Genomic DNA, 12,136 nt, shown 5'->3' on the forward strand with positions numbered 1-12,136 from the left:
CGCTCCGCCGTTAACCTTTCCAGTTGACTTGAGCCAAATAGACAGATGTGGTCGATGCCTGGTCATTACATCACGCGAGTGTAGTCGCCCGACCAGAAACTAACTGGTAGTGAAGCTCCCCAGAGGCGTGACTCCAGCCAGCCCACTATTCCCCAGCCCAAACATGGACAGGAACAAATGGCTCTGACACAATGCAAAATTTGCTCTGAGAGATATAGAGCAAAAAAAATTTAAATTACTCCTATATAAGATACAGTTTCTTAATGCTTACTTTCTTATGTTTGATCCATTTTGTTTACATATAGAACTTTATTGCTGCAATATATATAAGAGCATGTAATGAGGTGGAAAGGGGAAATCTATGCTCTGAAGCATCACTGAGTGGCAGAGTGATGTGACTGCTGAGTGATTGCTTTTAACTCCCCCTGGGGAGACATCTACTTGATACCAGTCTTTAAGATGCCTAGCAGAGATTATTCCAGGACTCCTCAATGGACAACTAAAGAGGCTGCATTGGAAATTCATTAAGTGATGATTGATATGTGAGCTGGGTTTTACAGGTACACTGTTAAAGAAATGCCCAGTTGTAAGCCGGACAGCCGATCGTCCTATGAAAACACTAGGTGGAGGTTGCTCTACTGCCTTTTGCATTTCCTGCCCCTTGAACCCATTGGGTTTCATGTGACATTTGCAGAGAATCAATGGGTTGTTGAGTGTTGACTGTTGTACCCAGAGTAGTACTGCTGTGCTGCAAAGGTTGAAACACTGTGAAGTGTTTTAGCTCAGCTGCTCTTATGGATACTGTTGGGACGAGCAGCGTGTCACACAGTGACAGGTTGTAAACATAAGTGCAAACTTGACATGTGAGCACAAAGAACTTCATTGGCTGCGATAAGAAAGGACAAACCTTAAACAGTTTGTATTATGGCGAGTATTGATTCGCTGGGAGCTCTGATTGTAAAGTCTGGCCGCAGCAGGAGATAAGATCCTTCAGGCCCTCACGGTGTAACAGTCTGTGGCTGAAGGAGCTGCTCAGAGCACTCTGTGACCACCGCAGAGTCCAAAAAGCTGCCTGCACAATAAAGGACTGTAGCCTCATCAGCACCAAGAGTCTGCTCTGTCTGTTCCTCTAAAGTGCATCTGTGTTCCCAGTCCAGTCTGGTTTAGTGTTCAGGTGGACACCCAGGTATTTGCTGGAGTCCCCTCTCTCAGTGTTCACTGGTGGTAATTACAAAGTGAAGGCTTTTTTATCCTGCTCTCAGGACTCAGGAGCAGGAAGTGTGGTATTTTACTCTACATTGGGCCAATATACTGTATAAGCTGGGCATCGTGCTGTATCTAAAGAAGCTGACTGAGGCTTATTGTATTTCTGGGACCATGCTACTTATTGATTTTTGTTTCTACTCCCTGGCGTCTATCGCTCCGGTCTGTCAGTCCGTCAGATCTTTGGCTTAAATACTTTTCAACAGCTCCACTCAAAGTGACCAAAGAGGCTTTTTACATTTATGTCAAACAGGTGTATGGGGAGTGTAGTAACCTGCTGTTCAATAATATATAACCTAAGGTTATTTTCTGAATATTTTTTAACATTTTTGTTTTATTTCATCCTTTAAGACATTCTGCACAGTTTTATTTATATGATTTTTTGTTGGCTTCTAACTTAATTGTATTCACTTACGTGTATGTGTTTTTCACCTGCCCACTGTCTAAGGCCTAATAAGCAGAGTGATGCAAGTGAAGGTGGAAAAGTTATAAACAGATGAAATCCAGTATGTACATGTTCCCAGTGCCTCTAAATCTAAATGTCTGCAATGGTAATATTGTCCTGTGGTGTGGGAGATTCATTGGCCACAGCCTTAACCAGGCCAGACAGCTGTGATTGATGAAGCTGACTGTGTGTGCATAGATATAACCCTGTCATGTCTTTTTGCTTTTACTGTGTTCTGCTGTGTATGTGCATCGACTTCTTGGAAAGTGCTGTATAATATCCTTGGAGCTGTCTGTGGTCCTGAAACCAGCCGGACAAAAGAGAAGCAGCGCCCTCGCTCACCTGCTCTGACGTCTTTGTCAGGAGTAGCTTTTCATGCTAAGCTTTTAATTGATTTCATCATCACACGCTCTTGGCTTGTTTCCATCGATGAGAGCAGCACGAGTGTTTGCGAGGAGCAGAGTTTCATCTCTAGGGGACAGAAAATCCAAATCCCTCTAATCAGTCTGAGTACAGTCAAGTACTATTATTTCAGAGGACAGTTAATTTGCAGGAAAACGACTTTGTTGTGCGCAATGAAACATTCACATGGAAGAGTAGCAGCAGTTTCCAGTAGCTTGGTGGCTATTGTACGATTGTGTTTTCCACACACAATTTTAAATTGTCTTTCTTCAAACACGTCTCATCTTTTACAACTTTTCCTGTCTTATTAGGAATTTGGGACAATATAAACTTTGGTCTCTGTGGTTTGAGGAAATACATCTACACTGGAACTTACACTTGAGTTACCAGTTGATACAAATTTTCTGACAAATAAAAATAAAATTTAGGACAATGAATAAACTGGATTTAGCCCATTTGTTCTCTTTTAAATTAAATTGAATTATAATCAACATTTTATCTACACAGTTTGATCCACTTAAGAAACCAAGGAACATTTGCACAGAGTGCAGCAGGGATGAGTGCATGCTAATATATACTATATGTTGCCTGGAAGGGAAAAGTAGTGAATTAGGCCCAAATTGCATCTTTAAACTAAGCTTTATTTATTTCAGGATGTAAACAGAGCATACACCAGCAAGCAGAATAAGATGCATATACATTATTAATGCATGATGAAAAAGTAGTGCACAAAACCAAGCCTAGACTGATGTGTGCCTCGTTCTGTAAACTCTTCCGCGCAGTCTGAGATCTAATACACTGAGCTTCAGTGAATGAGGATTTACTTTGAACTAATTAGTGTTGTGGCTACACCACTTCGTCTGTGGGATTTACAATACTTCAAACTCAGTGAGCTGTCTGAAGGCCAGGAGGCTGAATAGATGAAACCATTAAACCTTTAGTTTATGACTGAGATTGTTCCTCAGATGAGTTGCTTTTTATGGGAAACCCAAGAGTTTCCAGAGCTTCGGCTGAAAATTAACAACTTTGCGAAAGCCTCGCTGTTTTTCTTCTAATTCCATTATGCTTGTTTAAGCAAACATCCTCGCCTGCGTTGGAGCTTCAGAGAGCATGTAGAATGGAGCTTAATGCACAAGACGTTACTTCAAAAGAGTGCAAGTGCATGTGAGTGCGCTGAGAGCCAAAGCATGTTGTCCTCAGATAGCGAAGTGATAAAAAGCCAGCGTAACCCGTAACAACACGCACCCATGTTTCATTTATGAAGTCACGAGTGAGTGAGTGAGTGAGTGAGTGAGTGAGTGAGTGAGTGAGTGAGTGAGTGAGTGAGTGAGTGAGTGAGTGAGTGAGTGAGGGAGGAACTGGGAAGACTGATAAGTGAAAAATTCAAGTGACAGGTCATTGTCAATTTGGAGAATTCTGTTCTACTGGGATTTGCTCACATCTGAATAAGACTGAAACTGCCAACAGGTTGTTTTTCTCTAATTGGGTTTTTATCGTATCAATATTTAAATAATGAGGGTGATGACCCAGGGAGATATCTTTGCTTGTAATTTTGCCTGACATTCATCACCCAGTCCAACGTGTCTTTTCCTCGTAGCACAGAATCAGACACACATTTTGTTCCATCTCAGTGTTGCATCCACTGCTTTTTTCTCTTGGCGTTTTAAAGCGCAACTAGAAGAAAAAATCACAGGTTTCATTTTCATCCTGTGCTTCTCTGTGAGTCGTCCTTTCAGCCACAGTCTGTGTTTTTAATGGAGCCTCCTGCCGAGTTCCAAGATGATAGATTCTTGAAAGATGCACACCAAGAGTTACTTTAGGCTAATTACAAAGTTTTGCAGAGTCCTTTCTTTTATTTAGTTTTGAATCTTTGCGTGTTCACTAGTCTGAATTCTCAGCAAGTAGAAAGATGTCTCTTTGCATCTCATCTGAAGCCCCTAGAGCTGAAGAAATTAGATAGGAGTACATTTTACTAATGCACTTACATCATTATGTGAGTCTATACAAGCAGGGAAAGATAGAGAACGATCTCTTTCTGTTTAGTGAATATTCAGCTGAATGTTAAACGTGAACAAACCGGAAGCAGCTCAGTTCTGCACTCGGGCATTCATGACATTCAGCGGCTGATCTTTTAAGAGAGAAGACTGTATGTCTTATACAAATGTGGATGAGCCTAAATTACCCTAGTTATTCTGTAGAGTGTAAGCTAGTGATAGTTGGCAGAGGTAGGTGTGTGTAGTCACTGTCTAGTCATAATGTAGGCTAAAGCAGCATTGAAGGGCTCCTCAGCTTTTGTGTAAATGCGGTCAGGAAAAGAATCTGGAGTGGTTTCACAGAGGCAGTGTGTGTAGTTCACACACACACACACACACACACACACACACACACACACACACACACACACACACACACACTAAATGCAGAATCACACGTTTACCTCCCAGCAACAAGACGCCAAAAGCTGTGAAATGCTTCAGCTTCACGTTGCGGCTTTTCAAAATGAAAAATGTGTGTGGCAGAACCTACAGCTTCCTTAAAAACCAGATGGTAGAAAACACACAATGAATGGCCAAAACTGAGACAATATTTACTCATGAAGACTTAATGTGAGGAAGGTATAAGAACCAGCTCTGATGTACTATTGCGTATTGGACCCATTAATGTAGTGCTATGGATCTTCCCCAGGCTCAACCCTGTCTAGTCTAACAGTCCACCTCAAAGTAAATGGCCTGTAAAAAGGAATATTTGTTGAGCTCTTTGTTTGAAGCTGGACGCTTGCGCTGACTGGACCAGGGATGCGGAGGTCAGACATACGATGCTGCAACAAACCAGCTGACTACCTCCATCGTTGCTGCTAAATAAGGATGGGCATTTAATCATATTGTGGTGAAATATTCCCTGGCGCAGTGATGTTTCGCTGATTGGAAACCCGTTTTTTCTCACACGCTAACTGAATGTAGCGCACAGAGCCCAGTGATCCAATCTTTGTTCGTGGTGTTTTAAAAAAAAAAAAAGGATGGAGAGGATCAGTGTGTGAATGAAAGGCTGGCCGTGACAAATCATGATACCAGGAAAAGCTACAAATAGCTTTTCATAGTATCTGCTCACTTTGTGCTGGAGGCGGATGGGTTCTGATAATCAGAGTCTTCAGCCGGTTGTTAGCGTGCTAAATGTGTGGCTAGCATGTGGCCAGAACTTCGGGGCCAACTCATTAGAGTGGCCTCTAGAGACAAAGCACAAAGCAAAAGAAACTGCAGTGCAAATCATAAAAGGCGAACAAAAACCTAACCAGAAAACCAGAAACCAGCAGGAAATGCTCCCATCAGCTCTTATAGAGTTGCCATTGTTTGAGCTGCTGCTTCTATGAAAATGAATCCATATTATTGTCAGTGTTGTTTCAGGATGGTCTGTTTGCAACATTCCTTGTACAGTATGTGCTTTTGTGTGTTTACTACGTTTCGTGTGTAGTGTTCTGTTTGTTTGTGGTTTTCATACTTGTATTTTGTCTCTAGGGGCCTTCGTACCTACCTGCATGTCTGAGTTTCACTAGCATTTGGGTTTTACTGCAAAAGCTATTTGCCATTTCTGTTTCACTTTACTCTCCTGAAAAGAAATGATGAAAATGATCTGTTAAACCCACTGGATACCACATTTATGCAGTCTAGTGTAGTTGGAAAATAACCTTCATCATACTAGTCTTCACAACAAAGGCAACTCCAGGAGCAAAGTGTTGTTGCCTGCGAGGAGCTTCAAAAGCCTTGTTTCATCAAGGTGAACTTGTAAGCTGCAACTTTTATCAAGTGAAGTCTAATGTAATCAGTCAGTCAGCAAAAAGGTGGACCTTGTACATTTGTCTTAACACAGCTGGAACGCTGGGGTGTCTGTCGCTGTTATTACTGAATGATCTGACTGCTCTCATTCAGCTCAGCGAGTTGCTTCTATTGCTTCTATAAACCTTCTATTGCTTTAACGCTGGGCCCGGCTCGGGTCGTTTGTGGAAGTGGATTTTCTACCTTTTGACTAAACACCTGCAAAACTAATTACGTTTTTATCTGCTTCATTGAACGTTACTGAGAAAATATTAACGAGCCAACATGCAAAACTAAGCTGGTGCTCATGGAGGCTATAATCCACTGAACTGATATTAGTGCTCGTCTAATTGTTTTACATGCACCACTGTCGGCTCTCTTCTACCTGACTCCGACGTATTTATAGGAAAGAAAAGTGTCTTGCTTTTTAGAGGAGGACCAAAAGAGAAGAGTGAAATATTTATGGCATCCAGGTGAACTTTAAGAGGCAGCTTCCTCCTCAAGCGTCCTGCTGCGGGGCTTCAGCTCAGAGATGGAGCGCTGTTTTCATACATGCTGTTGCTCTCAGAAAATCCTCTTACTCCACACACACATTCACATATATGCACCGTTGTGCACACACACACACGCACACACACTGTCACTCTCCTTTTCTTGCTAAAACACACACACACACACACACACACACACACACACACACACACGCACACACACTGTCACTCTCATTTTCTTGCTAAAACACACACACACACACACACACACACACACACACACACACACACACACACACACATGCACACACTGTCACTCTCATTTTCTTGCTAAAACACACACACACACACACACACACACACACACACACACACACACACACACACACACACACACACACACACATAGCGTGGATTTGTTTTCTCTGTGATGAGAGGGATTATGGGATAAAGGAGGCGAGGCCATGGCAGTTTAGTTCAGTTCGGCCCAAAGCTGCTCTCAGCAGCGGCACAATAACAGAAGCAGATGAATGTCTGGCTGCACGCGGGAGATGTGCACAGCCGTTAACGCCACAGCCTCGCTATATTTTCAGCACAAGCGGCTCTGATTGGGATTCTGAAGTGGCGGCGGATCCCTTCTTTCTTTCGGATGACTGGAAATCCGCAGAAATGCGAGAGCCTGAGTGAGATCTGTGGTTGGAAACAGAATCAAGGGGAGTTAATGTCAAAGCGGCTAGAATGGATCTATTGCTTCTGAGGATAACTTGAGTATCTGCTGGTATTTTTATTTATTTTTTTGCAGCTGGCGTGAACTTCTTGAGACAAACAAGTCGTCGTCGGCGTGTTCGCTTTCCTGGTTTTCTCTCCTTCCGTATGGCAGCTGATCAGCAGGACGGCTGAGCCTGTCTGACACCCTCTGCCGCGTCCCCATCGCGCTCCACTGGAGCTTATTATACACTTGGAAATTAAGGACAGTTTTGTTTTTTCACACACTACAAGCTATGACATGACTGACTGATGTATTCAACCCATCGACCGGACAGCATGGGGGTTGATCAACTGGATTCGTACGGTGATGATGTTCTTATCTTGTATGCGCTCTCATCTACCTCACTCACTAACTTTGTGTGGGCATGGACGCCGTGGCGGCTAATTTGCGCTGCCTCTTAATCGTTCCAACCTCCGGAGCTAAAATCTAACGCGTGACATATTCTCTCCTTAAGAGAATGTGCTGTGTAATAGAGTCAGCATTAATCTTCCCCTAGTTACCGTTCCTATGCACCGCTTTCAGGTTAATGAACTCGTCCTTATGGTTTATAGCAGTGGGAGGTAGTGCTCAAGCAGTGACATTTATCGGTCTTGATGACATTTTATTTCATTTGTAACTATTTCTGTAGAGTCTGATAGTCTTGCACCGTGCGAGACATTAGTTGTCTATATTTCATTCCAAGGTGCCGCATCTGGATCACTTTCTTCTCTCTCCCCCCTCCGCTCTCAGCCTCCTGAAATCCTCAATGACATTGTTAGTGTAATCTGCAGCTAGCGAATCAGCTGCCGCGTCATTACTTTGCCTTAACGCACGCGGACACGTCCAGCCGGGCCGCGCACGCAGCCATCGATCACCCGTCCGCGGAGCCGCTGAGCTGTTGTTTGAGCGCGGCCGAGTGCGCTAAGTAGTGCTATCTCGACCCGCAAGCCACGCGCCGGGACAAAGAAGTGCTGTTAATTGGACTGAGGAGGATTTAACCAGCTGCGCAGATGTACCTGAGTTTCTTTATCCAGAGAGAGAAGAAATGAGTTTTAATTTCACCTTTGATTCTTATTATACAGATATCTAACTCTGTGTGATGTTTAAGTTTGAGTCACACTCACCTTGGATCGTCCACCGTCCATAAAGACCTTAACAAAGATAAGTTGAATAATTGATCATTTCATTCCTTGTGTTTCAGCCATAAGAACAAAATGACGGGCTGGCCGCCCCCTGGCCCAGGCTCCTGGGCTGGACTGCAGGGGCCTCCATACAGCTGGGACAGCATGAACAGCACCAGGGACTGCCTCACCAGGTACGCCTGATCACTGACAGCAACATGTGTCTAAACGTGGGGCGGCTCAATTATAGACAGCTGATCAAGAGAGTAGAGAGTATCAGCGTCAGGCCTGCATCTGCATTCAGCTAGATGATCAGCGGTGCAGTGGACAGGGACATGGATAACATGCATAGGAGGGGGCGGGGCTTTATCAGATTCCACCTGCCCATCAAATCGCCGTCTGTGCTGCCGCGCAGTAAGGAACCAGGTGAGAATCCTCAAGCTGGAGTTGACGTCCTGGCAGGCAGAAGCTCATACACAATAAATCCAGCTTCCTGTGGCCACTGTGAGTCGGTTTCTCCATACAGATCTATGGCTTCTGTTTCAATAAAAATAGAGTTGGTGTCTATGCAGTAGGTAAAATATTTTTCTACTATAACCATCGCATGCGTAGTCGCTCATTTCGGCCCTTGAGTACATTTTTTCTTCATCCTTCTTTTCTTATCATATTTACACAAGGCAAATATGGTTTATAGCGTAGTTTATGTGGAATCTTTGTTTGTCTTTACCATAGCATTGGAGGTAAGTGATAAATAATGCATTATGTTGCGAGCATCCTTTGGGGAGCTGAATCCGTCAAGGGAAGAATTGTGGCTCATTTTTCCGATTAGCTGACAGGTTGCACATGTGTCTTTGAACTCCACCGTCACTCACCCACAAACACTGTGAAGCTGCTTTTCTTTGCCTTTCCCCTTGCATTCCTCCGCTCTGGCTCTTCATGCTCCTTCCTCCCCTCGCCTCGTGTTCCTCCTCCTCCCCTCGTCGTGACGGGGAGTCGAGATGTGACGAGTGTGACAGCTCTGCCTACGTGGCTTTGTTCCCGGAGAAAAGCTGGTGGCTTTAGAGGTGGTGACACAGATGGAGTATCACAATTTCTGCGACAGGGGAAGAAAGAGAAAATAGAGTTGTTAAAGTCAATCACTGTAACTATAGTGAGGAGATAACACTGCCTCTGCGTACCCAACATAATCCTGCAGCTCCACATAACCCTACAGTGAATCTCCTGACTTGACTTGCTTTTCTCATCACCATGGTCAGACAGGAGGACAAGAGCCTTTAGCTCCTGGGTTACGTCTTTAGTGGCGCAAGGGCAGACTCTTGACAGCTGTTGGATGAGGTTCACGCCTACAGCCCAGTTAACTGCCTGAAAGTCACTGTGGTGCATGAAGGTCAGCATGAATCAGCCTGATTTTTGATTTCCAGATTAGATGGCAAGATAAATGCACCCACCTCAGCTGGAACGGGGCAGATAAAAATCTGCTAGGAACCTATCATGGATGCTACCTGATAGCCAAGACTAGATTGGGTGGACTTGCTAAGCTTGTTATGCAACTTCTGACATGCTACTCTCCGTCCTGCTCACTGTATTACATCATCTTCAACTCATGATAGTTTCCAACCAGAGCCCTTTGAAGCTGCGATGGCTGTATCCGTGTTGTGCCTTGAGAGTGTGAAAAAGTCCACCTTGGATCACATCCGTGTGCACTTGCATTGCACTTGTGCATGTAAAAAAAGCGGCGTCGGACCTGCACCTTGGTCAGTTTGGATTCCAGGGTGTGCGTGTTGCATTCGGGTCGTTCATGACCGGCAGAAACGCCGGGATGTGACCTTTTTTATTCAGCTTTTCCTCTGACCCCCTGACATCCTTGCTCCGCTCCCCTGCGGGATTAAATCCCACCGACTGCGACAGGGAAGATGAGCCAGCATCACAGATTGGAACATGCTTCATTACAGACAGATTTAGTTTGAGATTTCTGCGCCGTATGTACAATACAGAGCCGTGCAGTAATGACAGCGAGAGGAAGAGAATAAGAAAGGAGGGAAAGAAGGTTTGAGTCTGATCCGGATTGTTTGGAGATAAGTTACAACCCGGCAGGTCGGAACGCACTTCAACTGGACAGATTTATTTCAAGCTGGAGGTGTATTGTATGATTTATAGAAACTAGGTAACAATATTGAGATAAACCATGATCTGTGTAAAGAGGAGGGTCCTGGATGTTGTTGCAGTTACTTCTGGCCTCTCTCAAAACTGATGACAGTCATTTAAAGGGCAGGATTTGTCATGGCTTAATGTTTTGGTTGTAACCGTTCCCCTGTTCGGACAGTAGAGACAGACAAATGATCAAATGGTTATTGGCCAGATAACAGCAGACACCTTGACTTTATGAGCGCCGAGGACACGGCAGCTGCCAGGGGAGCCTTTTAAGCTGGAACAAAGATGGGGGGGGGGGCAGAGCCAGCCAGAGTTAACCTCGCTGAGAAACTATACCGCTCCTTAATTAACAGGCGCTATGCATTGTCAGAGTCCCAGCAGAGACAGACACTGGCGGTTCAGCAAGCTGTAGGGTCTGATTTAATATGCTGCATTTACATTTTAGTGGCGCTTTCATCCTGAGTGACTGGCAATAAGGCAGGAAAAGGACAATGAGAAGTTTCTGCAATATTAACCCACATTAAATTTGAATTAAGTGTCGATGGCCCCCGCGCGAACGCCACAGCAAATGTTGAGCAGGAGACCGCTGCCAGGTCCGGCCCCGTGTTTGCTCCATCCTTGATCTTTAATCCTCAGTTAGAAGAAACTCTTAGTTCTACAGGGCAGAATGCAGCGTGGCCGGACCGGCCATGCATCACCGTTGGAGCATGACGCCCAAACAGGAGTTTGTGGATAGTTGATAGTCTACACAGCCTGTAGAAAGTAGGCTTCTGATTTGCAGCTGGACCCCCTCCGCTTTGCTTGGCCGAGGACTCGCAGTATAAAAAGTAGGAGCCCTTTACTCGTTAAAATGAGTAACTGTTCCTCGATTCAAAGGTCGGTACCTTTTTATTTGAGACGTTTGGGACATTCTATACCTGGCGGACTAGGGCTGTCTTCTATAAGTGGAGCTTAAGAACAGAGTAACGTTGCCAGCGACCACACCTGTGCCAAGATTGGAATCTGAAATCCTTCACTCCAACTTTAATGAGACCTATCTGAGCTCTGCTGTAGAGATACATATTGATTGGAATTTAATGCACTTTATTTCCTTAACAGTGGACAGGTCTGATTCTCATTTGATCCATTATGCCCATAAGCACCTCTTTGCCTTCTGGAAATGTCACTACCTGTACACTCATTTTGCGCCACTGTAGATAAGCGGGCGGCAGACTCTCTCAACTTCACCGCACGTGAGACACACTCACAAGATGTTTCTGCCGGCCACTCACCGGGTTTTCTCCTAATTCTGCATTTTCCAGCCAAGTGTCCCAGAGCAGCTCCCTGGAAGAGGTCCACCTCGACAGTTTGCCCCCTGCCCCTCGTCTGGTGGAGATGAGACGCGACCCCGTCCTGGGCTTCGGCTTCGTGGCCGGCAGCGAGAAACCAGTGGTGGTTCGCTCTGTGACGCCAGGTGGGACCTTGTGCACTATACTGCACCTATTCCTTTTGTATTTGCTGTGTACAGGTATAATCAAGAAACTGTATTTAAAACGTGACATTTTGGTTGATTCAATACTCCAACACGCAACGTTAGCGAGTGCCAGCAGGAGGTTTAAAATCAATCCACTATGTAAAATACATTAGAGATGAATGTCTGATTGGCTGCAGACATGAGACTCAGTCAGAGTTTTGCTCACAGATGTGAATGCATCTAATAATATATG

At 44.6% G+C, this 12,136-nt stretch overlaps 1 protein-coding gene across 4 annotated transcripts in view; it reads left to right on the forward strand.

The window, feature by feature from the left end:
• Positions 1 to 12,136, forward strand: part of LOC114846696 (FERM and PDZ domain-containing protein 4-like) — a 48,113-nt gene that overhangs the window by 24,323 nt on the left and 11,654 nt on the right. For 3 of the 4 annotated variants that reach the window (XM_055504149.1, XM_055504155.1, XM_029135675.3), the window contains 2 exons: positions 8,360 to 8,473; positions 11,732 to 11,883. In XM_055504149.1, the coding sequence (XP_055360124.1) occupies positions 8,360 to 8,473; positions 11,732 to 11,883 (266 nt within the window). Of the gene's footprint in view, positions 1 to 6,811; positions 7,502 to 8,359; positions 8,474 to 11,731; positions 11,884 to 12,136 lie in introns of those variants that run through there. The other variant, XM_055504151.1, reaches the window with a different exon arrangement.

This window comes from Betta splendens, chromosome 2, assembly GCF_900634795.4.
Source record: "Betta splendens chromosome 2, fBetSpl5.4, whole genome shotgun sequence".
Lineage (NCBI taxonomy): Eukaryota > Metazoa > Chordata > Actinopteri > Anabantiformes > Osphronemidae > Betta > Betta splendens.